This window comes from Pyrgilauda ruficollis, unplaced genomic scaffold (assembly GCF_017590135.1).
Source record: "Pyrgilauda ruficollis isolate IOZ18807 unplaced genomic scaffold, ASM1759013v1 scaffold66, whole genome shotgun sequence".
NCBI lineage: Eukaryota > Metazoa > Chordata > Aves > Passeriformes > Passeridae > Pyrgilauda > Pyrgilauda ruficollis.
In genome coordinates this window covers 5,898,433-5,921,055 of record NW_024528377.1, presented here as the reverse complement: position 1 = coordinate 5,921,055, position 22,623 = coordinate 5,898,433, and the positions used below count along the sequence as shown (strand labels likewise).

At 44.2% G+C, this 22,623-nt stretch overlaps 1 protein-coding gene across 1 annotated transcript in view; it reads right to left on the bottom strand.

Annotated features, from left to right (window-relative positions):
• The window catches only part of SOX5 (SRY-box transcription factor 5), a 285,147-nt gene extending 264,209 nt beyond the window's left edge, over window positions 1-20,938 (bottom strand). The window contains exon 1 of the mRNA XM_041484509.1: window positions 20,868-20,938. Within this exon, the coding sequence (XP_041340443.1) occupies window positions 20,868-20,905 (38 nt within the window). The 5' untranslated portion in view covers window positions 20,906-20,938. The remainder of the gene's footprint in view (window positions 1-20,867) is intronic.
• Window positions 20,939-22,623: the final 1,685 nt, after the last annotated feature.

Sequence of the window (22,623 nt, the reverse complement as noted above, 5' to 3'; positions counted from 1 at the left end):
ATTTACAGGTAATTCTTTTCAGGAGAACTACACCAAGACTCTCAATGTATGTTTAATATTGGAAACAAGATTTGTCATCAGCAAACAATTTAATAATCCAGTTACAAGAGCAGTAACAATTCCTGGGCTGGCAATGAACACTATGATATCAAAGTTGTCATCTCTTAAACAGAATCTTGGTTGATTTTCTGTACATGAGCAGTCCTGATTAATTCCACTGTGCCCTCAGTGTGTTTAGTGCCTGTCTAGGTAGGGGAGAAGAGAGCCTTGCAAAGGTCTCTCAGAGGACTGAGTGAGCTTTGAAATTCTAACTTGGGCCACGTTATATGAAATAGAATCCAGCTCACTTGCCAGGAAGCAATAAAAGAGAACTCAGTGAGCCTGCTCATGTGAATACATCTTAGCAGAACCAGGGCCCACTCGAGCCACAAGGGAGGAGAAACTTAAATAAAGCATTTCAGTATAACCATTCTTTCAGCAGTTCTTAGTCTGTATTAGCAGCTAACATCTGAGGAAAGGAAAGGTTTGCTGCTTGGCAATGGTGTGGTGTTAATGTAACACAATCTGTTAAATGAAAAAGCAAAATTAATTCCAATTTGGTGTCTTCACATTTCACACTCCAGAGACTCTCATGGACTGAATGAAAGACAAGAAGGGGAAGAGAAAATTTAGTGTTTTTTAAAAAAATTAATTGTCTATTTCTTTGCATTTCACCCAATTAAGTCAAGAGGCAATCTGAGGAGAAAATGAGAAAGGTCTGTTATTTTTGTAGGTACTTCTCCCCATGTGGCCTAAGAAATGTCTGCCTGTGTCCACCTTTCACTGCCCGCTCCCCCTCTTCCCCTTGTCCTCTCCACAACTCAAATGTTTATCTTTACTTCATCCTCACAGCAAGCAATGGATTAAGAGAATTACTTACTGCTATGCCAATTAGGGATGAATTAATTACAATCATGCCTCCTGTCCCTCGAAGGTTGCAAGTTTGTCTACCAAGCCCAACCTGAACACAATGAAGGAAGAGCTCAAGCACACAGGAGTCTGCAGAAACCAACTTTTCCTCCTGACCTGTTCAAGCCTCTCTCTGCACTGGGGGCACTTGATGGGAGCTCTTCTCTCCAGGCAAAAGCAGAGCTGAGCTCCCTGGGACTTCAATTCCCAGCACCATAACGGGGGCAGCAATAATACCTATTTTTCAGTGGCACTGTGCAAGTTAATCCCTTAATGTTTGCAAAGCACACGGGGCACAAGAGAAGCACAAAGTGTCACCACCATCAAAATAAACTGGGGCATGTTCCAAGCAGACTGCTGCCAGTGAAGTCTCCCTGGACCTCCACTCAGGACATTTCTGGTTTCCAGAGTTACGTGCACACACTGTCCAAACCAAAGAGCTGGAAAGCCACACAAGGCTTTTCTTCCTCAGCAGCCCGTTTTTTCCTTATTTATTTATTTATTTTTTCTGAAAAAATACTTTGCCATACCACCCAGCAGCCACATTCACATCCAGGCTAATTATACACTGAAGGACAAGCAGCATCAGGATGATGACAGCCTGCAGAGTCAAGGGAAGGCCTAGGCAAATAAACAGGATCATTTCCCTTGGTCTCTCACTTTTTTCCACTTGGTGATGAATCTCAAAACCTGCGCAGCCATCCACCTTAAAAAGACTAAAGCAATCTTTGTCTCCCTTCTCTCTCATTTTTGCTACCCCTATATCCTTCCAGCAGCACCCTCCCCAACCTATAAATTGCCAACCACACCTTCCCCTTCACCCTGGTTACAGAACAAAATAAAGCAATTCTGAGTGACCCACTGCCACCACTTAAAAACCCCCAAAATAATTAAAAAACAATCCAAGAGCAAGAGCTAAGGGCCCAGTATCATGTCACCTTCAACAACCTTCCATTTAAAATTCAAAAGTGGGACACCAGCTCACCCACACAAGCAGTCCCACCCCGTCCCTCCCGTGTCAATTCCTTCTTCCACTCCCTTTTCACTGCCCAGCAAGGCCATGGATGCCCCGAGGAGAAGCATTCCATAGCTCAGGGCCAGGCTGGATGCAGCCCTGAGCAGCCAGACCCAGCAGTGCCATCCCTGTCTTTCTGACGGGGGTGGGAACCAGAGGAACTTTCAGGTCCCTTCCAGCCCAAACCATTCTGTGATTCTGTGAGGCCAAAGGACCCTCAGGAGTTAAAAACTCCTTTTGACTTGAGCAAGATGTCCAACCCTGCAAAGATCCCAGCACTTCCAGCTGCCACTGATTCCATCAGAAACTCTGGGCATTTAATTGTGAGCTTTACAACCTAAATTACTAACAGCTCCTTTTTGATTAATCTGTGGTGATTGTCTAGAGACCCACACCCTGTCAGTCTAGCTGCTCTGCTGTGCTAGTCTGGCATCACCTATGACATTATAAAAGGACATTCCTGCGCAAACAGAACATGAACCCAAATATCACTTTCTTCACAGAATAAATGCAATGCTGCACATTTGGTCAAATCACTATATAAAGTGGTAAAGGAGGCACCCAGAAAAAGTACTCCACAGACTTGATTATAACACTTTTAGAGACGATTTTTTTTAAATATAATTGTTGTGAAATTGTGGTTTTTAACACACCAAAAAGTGCCACTATTTACCTAAAGGAAAACATTTTAGTTCAGTTCTCTGCCATGATTTGTTCCAGTCTGTTTTTCACATCTATATAGCTTGTACCATTGACACAGCCACATGAGTAATAACATGTATCATGCCTCTTTCTGTACACAACTCATATCAAGAAGAACAGGGTAGTTCAGCCCAGTGACTAATTATTAAGGGTATATTTTCAAAAAACAGAAATCAATTGCACATCACAGTCATTGACTGTGGTCATTCATTACACCTCTGCTGTAGATCCTGCTCTGCTTTACAGGAGACATGTCGTTACCAAGAGGCAGCAAGGAAATACTGCAGAAGTTTTAGCTCTCTGAATGATAAATACATTAGTGTTTTGCAATGTACAACAAAAAAGATGAAAAAAGTCACACGAAAAAAAGGAAGATGGAGCAAGTAACAGTGCTGGTTTGCTGGTTGAGTGACATACTGTTCCAGTGCAGCTCTTTTGGCACCCATTCCTCATACAAACACTCCTAACTAAACACTGAGAGATTCTGACTTGAGTATCTAACCACCATGGAACACCCCAAATGCAGATGAAGCAGAATTTTAGAACTGAAATACTCACACACCTAGCAGGCATATAAAATTTTCAAAGTAGGATAACAAGAAATTTTATACACCTAGGATGTTTCAAGTGCCCTGGCCATAGTGTGTTGCTTTAACTGTATACCCTTAATAAACTAAAAAAAAATTTAAAAAAAATCCATAAAAGGTCCAAGCTTTCAGTGGACTAATATCCATTGCCTGAAATCAAGCAAGAAACAAAAATAGGTGTGTAAACAAAGAGGAAACAAAAACAAACAAACAAAAATCAAAAATTATTTCAAAACCTCTCAGTCAGCATAGCTGGGGAACCCAGGAGTTCAGCCTGCCCAGCTGGAGGGTGTGAAGTGACAGCATGAATCTCCTCTTGCTCACCTTGCTGAGTGCCTTACCTCAGGAGCAGATGTTGAGAGGAACGAGTCTGTGGTCCTCTTGCCTCTATCTGCCTACCTGGACATCCTTCAGTGACTGCAGTGACAACTGTCAGGTGTTAACCATGTCCCACTCCTCACCCTACAGCAGCAGCAGTCACCTTTTTTATCTTTTTTATCTTTTAGCTAATACTGCCTACGTTTCACAGGACAAAATAACAAAATGGATTATTAGCCATGTGAAAGTGCATCCTGCTACCCACTGAATTCACAAGTAATAGGGATATTAAAAAAAACCTGAACACCCCCACTCCAAAAGAAGCACAAACAATAACAAAAAACCTAAACCATACTCAAACGGCCCAAAATCTATTTTTTCACTGATGTCACGTACACCCATTTCAGCGTTTCACAATTGCTTCTTCATTCCTGAAACATGAAATCATTCCAAGAGGACTCCAAGCTATGCTGTATTTTCCATGTTTCACTTCAATGAAATATTACAAGTACATTACCATGTAGCTGGGATTTTTTTCTGCAATCATCACAACAAAGCAATGTTTTCACAATACCGCCACAAACCACATCTATTACCTCATACAAGAGCACAACGTTTTGGCCATGCAGTGCAAATAGTAGGAACAACCTCAGCACCATCCTCCAAAATAGTTCCCTGAATGCATTTCCACAGAACAGTAGTGACAAAAGCCCTGCCACTTCATCCCCTCCCTCCAGCCCAGCGTGGATGGGAGGAAAGACTGAAACAAGCACTGCCCTCTCCCATCTCTGTGCTGGGAAGAGGCTCTGCATCAGTCAGCCACAGCCAAATCACTCTGGAGTCAACAGGAAACATTCCAAAACCTGGAGAAGCTGCACACATTGCTTCACCTGAGCACTGCAGAATAAGGTGTAAGAAAAGCAGACTGCTTAACCTTCCTGTCTCACATGTCTTAACCAAGGTGAGGGCTGGGGAAACACCTAAATCATACCAGAAATGTAAGCAGTGCCCCGTTTTAATGTGAAAATGACACTGAAAATTACAGCAGAAAAAATTGAAGATGAGGTGAAAATTCTTTTGCTCGTGGCCTGATGCTTTAGCAAGTCCAAAACCTACAGAACTTCAAAGGAATCAAAGTCACTCAAAGCCTAACAGAGCTGGCCTTTATTTATGTGTTCAATCTACTATATTCCTTCCCAGACTTTACCCAAAATGGTTTCAAGCAACTTACTGTTAATAAGGATTAAACCTACTTAACTGAAGTATTTCCAGAGATCACATCACTATCAGGCCTGATTAGCAGGTCTTGAAGCCTACAGCAGCGAGGCTGCACTCCTCATATATTCTAAATATGACTTTATATTTGTATTCTGGATTCCTTCTCAGCGAGAACCAGTGCATGCAAAATAAATTCCACAATCCCACATCTTGTATACAAAGGGCATCACACATATCCTGCGACTTAAGCTATTCTCCTGAAATTATCTTAGTCTCACACAATCACACTTCAAATACCCCATATGTCCACTTTGGTTATCCCTCCTTTGAAAAGCTAATACATGTAATACTTAGATGCAACTGCATTTCATCTAGAAACAATTATCTGCAGTACTTTGTGCCAGGAAAGGCATCAATAGGCATCGTTAACAACACTTCCACTTTATTTTCTTCCCGTCTAATGGGCCCAATCCAACACCCAAGCGAAGTCAATGGGAGCCTCACAATTGTCTGCAGTGGGAGCTGGACAGAGCCCCACGGTGGCACATGAATGTGAGGTTTGTGCAGGGAGGCCGAGTGACAAGCACAGCCTCTGTTCATTCACACCACGACACTGCAAAGGGAGAGGAAGAACAAACTTCCCGGGATGTTCCCACTACCCAGAGCAATAAAAGCTCTGGAGGTGGAAGCAAACACTGCTCTCTGGACTTCTTGTTCTCCTTTCTAAAGCTGTCCACAAGAGCTGAACAGGCACCTGGTAAAATCAAACATTTACCTGCTACTCTCCCCAGGTGTTTCTAGAATTAAAAAACACAACACAATACCCACCCTTGGTGCTACACAGAGCCTCCTGTTCACCCGGGTGGTTTTCATCTCCAAGGAAAAACAGGTGATCTGCACAACAGTTCTCAGTCACAATGCACTTGTCTTGCTTTACTGAACTCTACCTGATACAGGGTTTAAAAACCGCAAACCATTTGTTTCAGGCACTCACTTGGATGTTTCACACGGATGAAAACTAGGAGAGGGAAAAATGAGCTCTCGTTTTCCCCTAAAATACCCATGGAAGGGGTGTATTTCCAAAGAGACTGCATGAGCCAAACGATTAAAAGCACTCACAAGTGCCCCATAATTCCAAAAGGACTCCCAAGTGCTTTGTACTTGCTGGCTCACATGCAATGTTTTCCCAAACAATTTTTCATTTCTTTATGAAAATCATGTTCTCTTCCTACACGCACGCTCGTGCCTTCCTCCTGCTTTCGGCGTTAAATGTACCACCAGAATCTTTCAAAGGACAGATGTGGTGCTGTGGGAGATAAGAGATGCTGCTCACTTCTGGTGAGCAGCAGAGAGCACTCGGGAAAGGCTCAGCCAGCAGGTACAAACAGGTCACCCAGCCAGGGAAGGGCTCGCACGGCTGGCGTGCGGTCACCTCGTGCATGGGGCAGCGACTGTTTGGGGACATGCGGGGACACCAGGTGATCCAAAAGCTGGCTGGGTAAAAGGATGTGTGAACAGCGACACTGCAGTGGCAGGCAGCCAGCGAGTGCCTGCTTTGGGTTAAGTTTAGAACACAAAAAGGCTTGGTTTTGCTGCAATAAATGATGTTCTTCAAAGAAAGAGGTCTGTGTGTCTTTGTTCCCCATTGCTACATTACGCAGCCTTTGAAACGTAGGACACAACTTTTTCCTGGAGACTTTCAAATCTGTATCTGTCTGGGGCTTCCTGGAAGGCACAGGATGCAGGCAATGCTCCAAGGGATTCCCAAATCCACCTCTGCACTGACAAGTGCCTGACCTCTGGAGCTACACAGTCAAACACTGGCAGGCTGATATGCCATTGCCATTTGGCACCTGCATACTGCAAACCCCACTTTTATTTGGGATTAGGGAAAGACAGGCCACAAGGAGGGTTGAAGTCCAACCATTAAACCTGGTCATTTGCACCCAGGTTTAATGCAGATGCAGCTGTAACCTGATGGCAACACCAAACTCGCTGAAAATCACGAGAGCGTCCTCCTCTGAAAACCAGCCTCTCTCCATCTCCAGCTTTCCACAGGTCAGAGGGCTAAACTTAGTGGGAAAGGTGATGGAATGCAGCAGCTTCCTTAAAACCAACACAAAGAGACCAGAAAGAGACAACCAGAATTTCAGTGGTGGAAATGAAAGAAGAAATGGAAAAGAGAAGAAAAATATAAGAAGGGAGAGGGCAAGATATTTGCTCATCTCGTATTTAGAGCACAGGGGAAACTTAGCCTTAACAGCATAAATCAAATTAAACATTTCGGGAGTCTGGTTTTAAAAGCTGCCATTTTAATAAAAAGGGGGACAATTGGAGGGTTGTTTAAAAACTGTAGCTGCATTCTCCTACCCTCTGCCTCCTCCTTCTCCCAACCCTTCCTCCCACACCACCAACTGCCATCTCTAATTTACCTTGCCATGCAGCCACTCCAGAAATCCCTCCCAACCACAGAGGACTGGAGGAATCTACAGAAAATAAACTGACAATAAATAAGACTATATTACCTAAAGGGAGGAGGGGAAGCAACGAAAATTACCAAACTGTTGACATTGGTCAAGAAAACTTTCCCCTCTAAAATTTCAAAGAGCACGAAGGCTGAGCGGCAAAGGTCTCATTATGAATTCACTCAAAACTGGGTTTTTTACAGAGCTCCTTCTCCCCCATCCCTGAATACAGGAGCCCATTCTTGTGCAATCCTCAGTGCCCAGCGGCAGATAGGCTGCTGTTTCCCACTCCTGAAGAAACCCATCCCATGGCACGCAACATGAAGAGCTCTCCATCAGCCCCATGGTTCAGCAGCTGCAGGGAGGCTTGGTGACACCGTGGTGGCAGAAACGGCTTTCTTTCCATCTGGATCAGCACTGAAAGGGCCTCAGAGCTTCCTTAAACTTAATAGGTTTATTGGTTTAATCCCTAACCTGGGAGAATAACAGGGCTCCTCATAAAAACATAGAAAGCAAGTGTGACTGCAAGTGGGGAGAAGGTGAAAGAGAAGCAGCTGAGGAAGAGAAAGGATGGGTACAATACAGAGAGAGGGCTGCAAATCTGTCTTCTTGCTGGGACTGAAAACATTAATACAGCTAAGGCTTATTTCACACACATTTTTTAAAAGAGTTGGATTTTTGCTGTCCACACATCGTGATTCAACTAAAACTATGCTGAAGCTTTTAAGTTTCCAATATTATCATAATTTTATCCATAGAAATCCAACTTTATCTGCCTTTCAGTATCTCGGATCTTCTCCACAAAAAGCCAGGCTCAGGCTAATAAAATGTAATAGTTTAAAGCAGCACTTTCTTGAGACCCCGTAACTACAGAAAATGAAATTTTTATTAAAATCAGAACGTAAATATCAATCAGTCCTTTCATTCGCCCTCCTGACATCTTGGGAGCAAACAATCCAGCTCTACCTAGAAATCAGCAGCACGTTTACTGAGGAAAGCACCCAGAAGCATGATGAACTGACACCAGCAGCTCTCCAGACACAGCAGCAAGGAACCCTCAGCCCTGTCCAAAGGTGCAGGACTAGTGTGACACGGCACTAAAGGGATGGCCAAGCACAGAGGCTTTGGCACACACAGGAGGCTGCACTTGTGCCATCTTTTTCCAAACATGCACCTAAGGGAAAATACTACCAAGGCCTTTCAAAGAAGGGAAAGAAGAAACTGTTTTGTCCTGCGTATTTTAAGGACAACTGCTAACAAAGAGTGAAAGCTCCACAGATTATTTATTTTTTTCTTACGGTGGATTTTCCTCTGCTTAACTTAAGGCTAAAACATGAACTGGTCAGAGTACCAGATTCCCACATACCCAAATCTCCTAACTTTCAAAGTTTATTTTATATAGCTATACATTTCAAAAATAGGGTTTTACCAAAGGTTTTAGTCAGCCTCATTCATTCTCAACCTTTAAACAGACGAACTGGATCAAAATGGTTGTAGTATATTCCTGTAATTTATGGTATCAACTTCACTTTTCACCACTGCACCACTAAAGGGAGACCGTGGTCCTGATTTAAAGCTGTAAATTCCGATCAAATGGGAAAGTGTTAAATTCAGAAGAGCTTTTGGTCCATTAACTTCCATGCTGATTTGACACGCTCTGCAGTGCTTGGGCAACAGACTCTGCCATACAACGTATTCCTAAGCAAACAGTGCTTTGTGTCATAAACCATCTGGGGTGTCAGTTCCAAGGGCCACTCATCTAGGCTCCTCTGATACACTTGGAAATGCTGAGGTGCAGAACAGGAACTTCTCCTCACCACAAAATACCTTTTTGCAGGGGTAAGGGAGACGCTGCCATCAGAGAAACGACGGCAGACACAAAATTTTGGCTAAGGGTGCCGTTTTCATTATTCCACCGAAGAAAACCACTGGACAAACAAGCTTTCTAAAACACGGGGATTTTTCTAAGGTGCCAATGAAAGTGATACCCTTCATAATCTGGACAGTGCTCCCTTTCATATCAGAGCCTATAGCTGCAAAGCTAAGTGCCAAGCAGATGGTTGAAATCTGTTTTGTATAAGAAGTGTGTGCGCACACGCATTTTTTTTAGATGGAGTTCTTTGTATTCATATTCAGGCCTAGGTTCTAGCCATCAAAACACTGGCACTGAAGCAATCATTAGCTGCACTTTAGACAACTGGCAACTAAGGTATTCACAGTTCTCCCCAAAATGTTCAGCTAATTCCTCCCAGATGTATAACTAAGGCAAAAGATCATCATCTTAAATTGGTATCAGTGCTGTGGATGGCCTTTCAATAGACAGCACATGTATGTAAAAAGCTATTGTATTTATCTCCTTTTAAAAATAATTCTCTGTTATGCTCTAAGTGTTTATAGCAGCTTTTAAAAACACAGGCTTCCACATCAAATTCTACCCAAATACAACAGCAGAAATTCCATTCATCTTGTTTTCATCTTTCTAAGAAGCATCTAGCAGGAAATTCTGTAGGTAATTTTAAGACAAAGACTTTGTCTTTCTTATCTGATAACCATTTAGCTTATTTAAAAAGTAAATATAAGATAGGCTCAGCTGCTCTAGAGGAGTCAGTTCCAGACAAGATGAACCTTTCCTGCTACCCTGGACAACTCATGCACGTCACCTCAGCTGCAGGTACCTCAGTCAATTCCTAAGTGGGTTGCTTACTACCACAAACAGCAAAACCAGAAATGCTTACCAGCATGGGGCTCTGCTGTCTGCCTGGGCTTCTCATGGAATCAGTGAACAGGTGACAATAATTTGCCTGGTGACAAATTAACAGAGGTCACACTTTTGAAAACTGGGGTTATCAAACACATGTATATTTGGAAGAAGGCATTTTTGTGCAGCAGTCCCTCTGTAGGCCTTGGTGGCCACAACTGGGAATTAGTACCTTAGGAAACACACCGTTTCAAAACAAAGATTGATCTTCTGTGCAGTGCCAAGTCCACTAAGGGCCAGATGTTAGCTCTGGCACAATTCAGGTAAATTTTCATCATGGCCATTCAGACCATTCTGATCTGCCAGGCATACTTGTTGTTTAGGAGAAAAAGACAGTTAACCTGTCATCAAAGCACAGGAACACGGAATTCCCGAAATGCCCAGATCTGCTGAAGCCTGCAGAAATCCCTCCTGATGCTTCAGAAACCCTGGTGACATTGCAGCCCATGGACATTTGCTGCAGGTTAAGGGAAGTCAGGATTCTGCTCAGTGATCTCCTCACCAGTCACATTTTTCATCGTGGAAGACTGGGGTGAAGAATACCAGCCTTTTTCATGGAGTTCAGCAGGACGTTAATTAATTAATTAGGCCTACGTTTTTAGGACCTGACACTGAACTCCAGTGCTACTGAGCCCAAATGCTCAGCATGAATGGGCACTTTTTTAAAGGATGCCTTGACTGGCCCTATCACAAAACAGGTCTTTGTGAACACACTGCTGAAAAACGACGACTGAAGCACTATGGAACTGGCCTGATCATAATCCATTATCTTGAAAGGAATGTCACTCTTAAAAAGCTCATCAAAGAGAATAACTTAACAGCTTAGTCATGATATTCAAAGGCAAGAGAGATCAAATCCACCCAGGACTACCTCGGTTTATACCCCTTTTCTCAACAGTGTGTAGTAAAGGATGCAGCACAGAGCCCAGATGTAAAGCTACCTGCAGACCTCAGCATTTCAGCTCTACTCTTAGGGAGCTGCTGTTGGAAACAAGGAAAAAAAACCCACTAAAACAGACTAGAAGAACTTTTAACATGAATAAGAAAATAATTCCTCCCTTTTAATAACCCTGTATAATTTCCTCCATTTCAGATCTCATTTAAGAAGCGGATGTCAAACGTTTGGGGAAGAATCACGGCGCATTTTGTGTTCTGCAGCGGGCTTTTTTTGCTTTTAGGCTGCTTGGTTGGTTTGCTCACTGTGGCTGCCTACACTGCCACTTCCAGTGGAGTCTGTTCCTCACATCAATGCTCTCCACGTGAACAATTTTTTCCTGGGCTCACCTCATGCCTGGTCCTTAGGTTATAAAACATATGACAGCTCTGGTCCATATGGCTGAAGATGTGAAGCGTTCCCCAGGACCAAAGTTTACCTGTTTGCAGCACATCCAGCTTCCCAAATTACTGCTTAAACACAGCAGGCACTGCTGCCTGACTCCAGCTATCCAACCTGCCTCCAGGTAAGGAGCTGGTTTAGAAGCAACTCAGATAACTGGAGGGTCTACAAACAGTGTTCCCTCCCAGCCCTCAACGATACAACCGTGGCTGCAAACATTTCTTTAATTTATTTTATTAATTATACTCCACAGCCCCTATTTTACATACTTAAGCGATCTGAATACTATAGTTCATCTTGCTAGAATGAGACCTTTAGAAATTATAATTGGACAGAGAGAAGTCTGTAATTTGCAGTTCTTAGGATCTCAAGAAGGAAAGAGGAGGGTGTCTCGAGGTTAAAAAGCAGGACTACCAGTCAGCATCGCTACTTTTTAAACTCACACATGCAAAAGATTTTGTGACAGCATTCCTCAGTTTACTCATCTATAGGTTGAGGCTAATCTCGCTTCTCAATCTAAAAAGCACAGAAATCTTCATGATTTGTATATCAATGCTTACCAAATGCTCTGAATTCCTAATCAAAAGACTTTACAGGAAGTATGAATCTATTATTAATAATATCAGTACTTCTAACAGTAAAGCAACCTCTCCATATATGCATCTGGGAAAAAAAAAATACCAGAAAGAGACTACCCATACACATATATTGCTCAATTTATAAATTGTTAAGCATGGCTTCAGGACTGAAATCTCATTCATGAACCATTCTAGGGATCTCTTACCTACTCCCTGTTTCTGAATTTTCCCCATACAAAGACACATTTATATTACTCTAAGCTCTAAGCACAAAGGCTGCTCTGTGGAATGGAAAGAAACCTTCTTTTTTTGTGTTTGTACAGTGACAAGCATAATGGGGTCCTGATTCAGGATGCTAGCACTCTACAAAAACACACTAAATCAATGACACTAATACACATGAAGATTATCTATAAAAGAGATGCATGGCATACTGAGAGTGGCACAGCATTTTCCCTATAATTTGCCTGGCATTTCATGCCAACGCCTAATGTGCACACACAATTCAAGACACACAATTCATTTCAGACTTTAGGCAAGAACAGGAAAAGTGAGCAGAACTTACAAAACATAAGCAAAGCAGGAGAGCCTTCCACTGAGAAATTCTGCCAAATTCTAATCTCAGTTGTAAAACCAGAATCAGCCCGATGTTCATGGGGTTTTGACAAAGATGAGAACCAGTAGCCTTCTTTAAAACACACCATAAATTTCTACTTCAGTGTCCAAAACCCAGGAGCAAAAAACAAATCAAAGCCTGAACCTGAAGAGAGAAATGTATTTTCCGTGTCCCTGTTATATTCAAATTCAAAAGCCTAGATATTTTTAACAGACATGGAAAAAAAGAACTATTTGGCTTTACTCAGCAACTGCAGAAGGAAACTGTACCAAAAGAATAATGTTGCATGTTCTGTTTTCAGTTGATTTCATTTAGCCTTTCAGTTCTATTTCAGTTATGTTTCATTTAGCCTATTTTTTTTTTTAAATAATCATCATGTTTTGGTGATTCACATTTCACACCATCCCAGGAACAAGTCATGTAAATACAACACAGCAAAATGACCCAGTTTGTTAATAGACATGCAAAATGGGTAAGAACATCCTTCCCTCCGCCCTTACCAACCATCACCTTCCCACACATCTCATGTCTATCCAAAAAAGCCTCTGCCCCGGTGAGGCCACGGTATCAAAATTTAGGGATAAAACCCAATGAACAGAAACCTGGCTAATTCTTGGGAGAAGATGTTTTCAGTCTTTTTATACAAAGTGAATGCAATGAGGAAGCAAAGGGATTTTATCTGGAAGCAGAAGACTTCTCTGCAGTCTGACAGAGCACTCAGAACCACAGCTCCCTCCCAGCACAGAGCTCTGCTCAAGGGCTTTAGTCCTAACCCAGGCAGGCCAGCCCTAAAGGTCAGAGGACACCACACGCTTCCTGCCCTTCATTACGCATTCTCTCTCTTAAATCAAGGACTGCTTCCAAATTTATAAAAATGGCGTGCAGAATGCAACTCTGGTCCTTCAGACTGTGATGAGTTTTGCTTCATCACACTCTGCTGCAGCGTAGTCCCTTCATGCCCCCAGCAGAGACTCCAAACCACGGAGGGCAAACAAGCACAAACGGGTCTGCGCGGACGGGCGCGCGCGCTCCCGGCATCCCGGGAGGCTCGCTCCTTTCAACGGCCGACCATTTCGGGTGAAACATTTCCATGTAACTCCGGTGAAAAAAAGGAATAAAAGCATTAAAAATTGTTCAGAACCACTAATATTTTCTTTAGTTTTGGTCTTCTTCGCTGGCAATGGCGAGTAAGCCCAGCTCGCTGTCAGACACGTTAACTTTGGCCGTGCCCAACCTCTGAGATGAATCAATGGAACTTGGGTCAGTTTTTTCATGCCCACATTCTTCAAACAATTAAGCCCAGCACCAAAGAAACCAAGAGGATGGCAAACTGCATGGGTTTCTCTTTCCACGAGCTACATCCCTAGGGCTTTTTTCTCTAAAGCTACATAGGTCCATGAAGAACACTAGATGTAGACAATGCTCTTAACTACAAAAATAGCACATATCTCTCCCACAAGTTCCTCACCACTAAAAAGAATTCTGAGTATTCACACAAGAAAACTGAATATCAATTCACTCTCCTTATATTTTTGCCCTCAAATGTAGAAAAATTATGTTATGACAGAAACAAATGAGTAATGATAAAACTGTAATAAAATCACACAGAAAATTAGCACTAAGGCAACATTTTATGGCATGTTTAGGTCTAATAGCAGTCAGACACCCACACCCTAGGAAAAAAAAACACAACCCAAAAAACTGAAGACAGTCTCTATGAACTCGAGAAAACACAAAACCAGAACTGCACGGCAAAACAAAATAAAATTATTATAGATCTCAAAAAGCATACGCCAAAATGAATTTCAATACTTTGTCTTTAAAAAAATGGAAGTATGAAAAGAAAATCTGGAACACTAAAGAAATTTAAAATACTAAACATAAATTTTAAAAATAGCAAAATATAAATACAATTTCAGAATTGAGAAATGCTACCTGATTAATCCCACAGTACTTCTAAGGGAAACAAGGTCAACATCATTTCAAACTGCCAAAGCAAGCCACAAGCTTTTCCTCATTTTCACTTTACCTCTGAGTCCCAGAAGTCAAAAATAATATCATCGTGTTGGAATTATTTTTTTTCTTTAAACGAGGTGACAAAAGGACAAGTTCAAGAGAAGTGCCAAGCCAGATCAAAACCAGGACATTGGAAAACGTTTGCCAATTTCTTTCAAAACAAACAGCTCCCCCAATGCCATGGGAAGCACCTGAACTTCATATCAACATCTGATAATTGTAGCAAACAGAATTCAACGTTTCCTTCTCAGTCTGTTTAAAACAATTGAATAAATAGATTTTGCACCTATCCTAATAAAAGACAGGCAGCTCCTCTGAATTACTAGTGTACACCTCACAATTTCCATCCACTTCTCACATTCTTTCCAAGTCCCATGGCCCCTGCAAGCAGCGCTGGCTCGCTAAAATTCCTCCAGAACCTCGTCTGAATTTGCTGTCTCCCAAGAACTACCACGCACGGAACTCCACGCTGTCCCAAGGACGTGTGGGTTCAGGAACAACTTCTGGGGACTCCTGGTTCCCAGCGGGCGTGGAAGGGGTGAGCGGGGCTCGGCGTCGGGTGATGAGCGGCGTCGCTGCGGCGCGTTGGGCTTACCGCGGCACCCCGGGGCCCAGCCCGGGCAAGGCCCCTGGAGCAAGGCAGCCCCTCTGGAGGGTGTGGGAGAGCTGAGACAACACCACCACCCTCGGCACAGGGCGTGGGCGAGGACTTTGTGGCGCTGGTGTTTTGACAACGGGGCCGTGGGAGGAGATGGGAACGGGACAAACGCCGTCAGTGAATCCCCGCGACCGCCTGCCCTCGCGCGCTGGCCAGAGCCACCCAAAGCTCCAGAGAAAAACAGCCCATGCCAAAAGTTCCAGAAGTTCTGGTTTGGCTAATTCAGTAATGCGACGAGGATTTGCTTACTTGGCAGCCTTGTGGGTTTTAACACACTCACATACAACGTAATTTTACCTTTTGTAGGAAGGAGACTTCACAAGTTTTCCACATTTGATAAAAATCCATAGAAACTTTAAGAGGGAAATACTCTTTGCTTTTAAGGACGCTACTTGTTAAACAACAAACTCCTCGCCGTCATCAGAGAGGCACTACAGCTATTGATTAATTGCTGTGAGCACTTCTTTTCTCTTGACTACAGTAGCAGAATTCACAGGCATTGAATATTTCCAGTCTGGTAAAGCACGACAACATTTTTCCCCTTCAACTTCTGAGTTAATTATGCTATAACCAGGCCTGAGCAAGAAATTAACAAAATAAAATAAAACAAAAGTCAAGAGGATGTCAGACTGACTTCTGCAACAGTTGTGAAGGCACAGGTATCTCACACAAACATAAAGTTACCCTATATTTCAAGTCTGGTATGAAAAGCATGTGAAGAAACTGTAACTGCACCTTGGGAGGAGACACTCTTTTTCCCGTATAAATATTGTTTAAAGTGTATTTTATACACCTACAGATATATCACATTGCACAGACACATATTCCTATCCTATCAGGCAGCTTCACATTTAAGTAACTCAACCAGATACTCTGTGCCTCCTAAATGATAAAGCCATAAATGCTCGTTAAAGCTCCCCGAGAGGCAGTAAATATTTTGTAAACTAGTTATATATTTAAGATCTCTGGACAGAAAGAGAAGGAAAAACAATTCCTCGCCCATGTAAAGGTACCAATCAAACACACTACGCACATAAACACCGCAAGATGCTCGGTGGGAGACTGTGTATGTGTTTGTGTGTGTTTTAATTAACTCCTTGAATGCATATGATGAGCCAGCCACCCAGAATTAGTAATGCCAAACTCCCAATTTGATTCAAATGCAATGAATACAACAGTCGAATTGTGCAGGCTGGTGTGTCACTCAACAGCTCTCTCATTTGGGCTTTTGCCTTCCAAGACTAGCTCACAATTTCAGCAACTGGTAAATTATTGAGATGTTCATTAAAATCTGTAATCTGTAACAGTCAACTTCTTCCTAGCCAAGCATAAGCACAACAAATTAAATTAGTGCATGCAGGACATTAATGAATAGTCTGCAAACACATTAATTCCTTTAGACTTATCCCAGGGAAATAAAACTGTTCGTTTTTGTCACTGTGAAAAACCAGTATCTGCAACTTTACACTGGCGCTCTATTTATTCTTCAAATCCCAGATCCCTAGAACCATAAACTTAAGCAATCAAGTCCTTTGCCCAAAATGTCTCAATGAATTTAAAAGATATTCAGCTCGATAGTAATCTTTTAAATGAAAGAATCTACTTCCACAGGTAGATTTTAGGAGAGTGGGACAGCATTCTGAGCAAGCCGAGTAATGGAAAGGTGTTATTCTTTCTCCAAAATTCTCAGCAAATGCAGCAGAATAAAGCTTTTAGGGTAACTTTAGCTAAGAAAAGCACTTAGGAATACGCAAAGTTTCCTTTTAAGAAAATGACTTCTCCATTTGACAGCATTGGTACAACCCCAAAATAAATTCAGTGGGAGTCTGAAATGACTCGTGCAGTGCAGCAGTAAAGCAGCTAAGTATATTTTTTTCCTCCCAGCAGAGGCTTGCTTTACATCCTTGAGCCTCTCCCTTCTCCAAGCTATTCACTAGGACGGGGAACGTTCCGAGAGCACGCCACCGGTGACTGCCACCGCTGAACTTGTTCCACTGTCCCCATCCCCACTGCTCCCATCCACGCCTTTTGTCTTTTCCAGCTCTGCCTTTTTCTCCCACAGAGGCACTAACCCACCCGTCCTTCTTCTACGAGCACCGCATACCACCTCACCTTCCACTGGCACGTTGAAAATAAAGACCAAAAAAAGTAAAGGAAATAACGAAGAAGAGAAAGGATGTCACTCTGTCTGGATGCCTAGCATAGCCTCTCTCTCAGCCTACAGAGAAATGTAAATATGCGGTCATTAATTTGGGTTAAAGAACATTCCGTACACTAGGGATATTGTTAAGCAGTCACTTTATCTATTTTTCATTAATCAGATTTTATTAAGACATTAAAACTTTATGTTGGGCATTTCTGAGTTTTTATCATTCTGTAAATTTCCCAGCTGTCCGCGATGGTTCTGGCTGCACTGTCTCTACCTTATCCTCAGTGAAGTAAACTTTCCTTCTATTGTGGCCGGACTTGTTATATTTAAGTATAATGACCCAACTTAAAAAAAGGGGAAAAAAGGGGGGGGAAAAAAAAAAAAACTGCGAGAGAGAAAAAACCAAACAACAAAAGACTTTTTCTTTCCAAAACCTTTAGAGCCAACGCAGGGTGCCACAGGCACTCACACAGCACATCCCAGAAGTTACCCCTTCCCTGGGAAACACACGGAGTGCATTCCAGTTACAATATCTCCCCACGATGTTGCTGCAAACATCATCCCCCTCACCGTACGCATTCTGATGCTCCTCTCAATCAGGCAGCTCCACAACCACAAACAGAAATAAAGGCGTGCAAGCAACTTCTCAGGGAAGGACGAAAATCCTCACAATTTTGACACGGTAGTTAATGATACACGTTAATTCACAAAACCTACTGCAATTTACCAGTGATGCTGAATGCATTAATGAGTGTTTATTTGTCTGATACTGCGGATCATTTTCATTCCAAGTGCGTACCGTAAATTGCCCCTGCTGATGGCCACAGACACAGAAGAGAAGCCCCCTGAATTCAGCTCTCTTCAGCTGGGGCGACTGAAAGTTTCTCAAGTGTTTGCAGTTCACTGAGATCCACCGACACCTCACAGGAAAGGCAACGGGGAGAGAGGAGCGACCTCCTGAGAGACACACGGATGCTCCGAGATCTGAGCTGCAAACAACTTTGCCTGACAAATCTTTACCTCCTTGTCATTTGCCGTTCAAGTTTCAAAGCGAGCAGTGGGAGACGGGAAATAGTGAGAGAACTGAAGTGGGGACACGCTGATATGACAAGCTGGACCCCAAGCGACTGCAGAAATGTGCTCCAAGAACTGACTGAGAATCCAAGAAAAGAACCTGCCATAAACATGTAGAAAACAATGATCTGTGCATCGTGCACACGCACACACACACCAACTCTGCAGGCGTCTGTGCTCGGAGGATCCCCGGGCAGGAAGAAGTGTGTCCTCGTGGCTGCTCCCTGACAAACACACTCGTATGACAGGGACAGTGCCTGGCTCTGTGTGTGTGTGACTGTAGTCAAACACACGCAATGTAAACAAACGGTAATGATTAACAAAGACACTGGTCTCTATCCCCCAATTTCAACTGCACAGGGAAAATTGTTTAAAAAAAAAAAAAAAAAAAGAAATTTCAAAAGAATTGCACGTCCTGAGGTTCAATTTTATTGCTTCCCATTTCTACTGCTTGCCATTATCTGCATGGCAAAAGGAGAGCAGCGTATTGATTATTTAACTAGAATGTTTACAAGAGCAAAGCTGGGATCTCTGAAAATGAAACGTATGCCTAGGAGCAAAAAAAAAAAAAAAAAAAGGGAGTAGAGAAGCTCATTCTAAGGATGATGGTTGCCCCAAATGACTTGTTTATATATAAAATTTATATAAATATCTATATTTATAATGCTGAGAGACTTCAGCTAAAGAAAAAATCCCCCAGCAGGAAAATGAAAGGACTTATTGCTGCTTCAGAGAGTTTACAAGCATTGTGTTCATCACAAAGTTCAAAGAATAAGCAAAATCGCTCGCTTATAAATTTCTATGTGTAAACTTAGTGAGGCACATGAAATACTTGAATCTATCGATTGCATGAAAAAGACAAATACATGAGCATGATGCCAGATCAAATCTGACATCAGAAACAGTGACAGTTTCTTCAGGTAGTTGAACTAAGTTAATGCAGTGCACGTGAACAAAACCAATTTTGTCCTATTATTGCAATGCTAACAAACAGAAGGAAAAGTATTCCAAGTCTGGGAAATTAATTGCGTTAAAGACAACCTTGGAGTAGAGCAACCTAGCCAATTTCACTTTCTAGTGAGGAAGCGTCCTAGTTTCAGAACAAGGATTGAAAGTGTTAAAATAGTTCTTTTCTGCATTTCCAAATTTTAATTTTCTTCGATCTTTTAATTCAAGCGTTCTTTCCTGTCCTTCCTTTGCATGCGTGTTCCTCAGCCCACTTAAAATGTTTTTTATCTTGCCTTCTTTTCTATGCCTTTACTATCAAATTCAGTAGGTTTGAACGATGAACAGCTTGACTTAGCATATTTTTAACCAGCTGGTCTAGCACCTAGCTTGTATTGCATAGTCAGATACAACCAAATGTTTATACAGGAGGTAGCTTTCACGAAGATGAGAAAAACCTCAGTAACGCGCATCCTGGCATTCTTTCATTTACTGCTTGGAAATGAAAGTTTGGATTGTTTACTGCAGCCGCACCAGGGACTATTAATAACCCTTAAAGAAGAAGCCGGAGGGGAGGGATGCGGGACCATCCACGCACGGACGTACGAGAGCCTGAGCAAACGCTTCCAAACATCTCAGCAGAAGCAGATCGTATGAAATAAGGACTGAACTCTCGGAGGTCACAAGCCACCACCAGTGACAGCAAAAGCTTGATTCCAAGCAGGGAAGGCTCCTGTTTCGGGCAGGGGGAGACGGGCACACCTACGTCACAGCTGAAGCCCGCTCGTCATACCCAGACCCGGCTCTTGACACTCCGCGGGAGAGGCGACGGCCAAAACTTGGGAGGCAAGAGTTTCACTTTTTCCCTTTCTTTTTCCCTTTGGGTTCGCCCCCCCCCGCCACCTCTCTCCTCAGGCAGAAAGATGTTCTCCTGACGGAGGGCTGGGATGCTAACTTGCCTAAAAATAATAGCTCCTGCTAGATCAACAAAAGGTCATGTGCTCGGCAGAGCGCCTTCCCAAGTTTGACGGGAGCCCGAGGCTGGAAGTTGGAAGATGCCCGGGAGCCTGGCCGCCGCCGGGCATCCTCGGGCCGCTCCGCGGGGGCTCCGCGGGCAGCAGGCGGCTCGGCGGCCGGGCTGGGCTGGCGGAGGGTGTGCAGGAGGAGGGCACGGCAGGCTCTGCGGCCCCGGAACAAAGCCGGGGGCTCGGTCAGCGGCACGGCGCCGGGGCAGCGCCTCCCCGCCCGGCCTCCTGCCGGAGTTGCGCGCCCGTCCCCGCGGGTCCGTGCGCCCGCTGCCCATCCGCGCACACGCGCGCCGACAGGAGAAATTAAAAAAAAAAAAAAATGGAAATAATAGTGCAATAACAAACAAAGCACGAAGCAGAATGGGGAAAAAAAAAAAAGAAAAAATAAAAAAAAAATAAAGAGAAGAGACACCCCCGCACGCATACACACACCCCCGCCCCAACAACTCGACTCACCTTTCAAACTCCTGAGGTAAATCAGGGTCAGTTAGCATGCTGGAAAAGCACAATTTCCCTTTGTCACAGCAGCCACCTATGGTCGCCTCCAACTGAACCTGTCAAGTGAGTCCAAACCTTCTAAACCGATTGATTTTCTCTCTCGCTCGCTCGCTCTCTCCCTCCCTCCCTCTCCCTCCCTCCCTCCCGGCTCGCTCGCTCTGAGCGAGGACTCCTTGACCAGTCTCTTAAAGGGGCAGCGCGCTCGCCGCGCTCGCAGCGCGCAGCTCCCCCCGCCGCGCCGCGCTGCGCGACCTCCGGGGGCCTGTCCTTCCCTTTCACTTCTGCTCGCCCGCCGCCGCCAAACGGGAAAAGTCAACTCCTTCCATGTCCTAAAAAAACGTGGAGGGGTGGGAGGAGGGGAAAATAACAAAAAGCAGTCCGACAATCCACCTAAACCGGCAAACCAGGAGCAAATCCCCTACGCTGAGGAAGATCAGTGGAGAAAGAAGATAAAACAAGAGCAGACTGATTAAATTGAAACAGTTATCAACTCTCGGAGTTGAAATAGGGGGAGAAGAGATTAAACACATAAAAATGTTACCAAAGGCATTTGTGCTCCGAAGAATTTTCATTCCTTTCCCCCCACCCTTCCCGGTCTCTCTCTTTCTCTCTCCCTCTTTCTCTCTCCCTCTTTGGGTAGGGGAAGAAAAAAAAAAAAAAAAAATCACCCGCACAACAATCAGGCATTGTTCTGAGGGAAGAAAAGCAACTTTGACAGATTGAAATATAGCAGAGGCCCCTTCAAGGAAACCTGTAAACAACTTGTCACTCACTCTGTCGGTCTCACTGTTAGCTCTTGCTTTCCACAAAGTGCTGCGAACCGTCCTGGCAACAAACCCAAAGTTTCCTCAGCTCCAAACTCCATCAAACAGCCCTGTTGTGTGCGAGGGGAAAGGTAGCCACATGCCAAACCAGCGGGCGCGCACACGGACGCGCACACACTGATGTTCAAACAACAACAAAAATAAACTTTCCGTTCATCTGTCGGGGCTTTTCTCGTTTTCTGTTTAATCACACCCCGCTTTTTTCCCTCCCCACTCTCCGGGCGAGCAGAAGTCCCCGGCTCGGGCTCCCTCTCGGTTCCCTGCCCAGACCATCGCTGATAACAAGGTGGCCGAGGCGCGGCCGCAGAGCCCCTGGGCTGCCTGGCGGAGCGCAGCCTCGGCCGCACTCCAATTACCCAGATAAAAATCTGCCAGGCGGGGAAGGCAGGCGGGTACCGGGCCCCCGAGCCGCCGGCAGCCCGGCCCGGGCACAGGCGCATCCCTGGGCGCTGCGGGGCAGCGAACGGCAGAGCGCCGCGGGGAGAGAAATTCACCGATTGCCGTCCGAGCCGCGGGGATCGGCCGGGGCTGCCGTGCCAGCGGAGCGCACAATGCCGCGATAGTCTGCCCGGGTCCGGCCTGGCACCGAACTCGCAGCGAGGGGCGGGAGGGGAAAGGGAAAAAAAGAGAAAAAAAATTGGGCGCCCTGTTCTTCCGCACACACGTGCGCTCACACCCACACAGGACCACGCATCTGTACCCCGTTCTTTCCAGTTCCCCTGCCCTAATTCTTTTCTCTCTTCCCTCTGCTTTCATCTGCAGCTGGACAACATTAAGGGCCTTTAAAACGCACGTGCTTTTGACCCCACAGCCCCCATTGCCACCCCTCTCATCCCTGCCTCCCAGTGGCACGGAGATAGCAAGTTTACTTTTTCAAATATATACACATA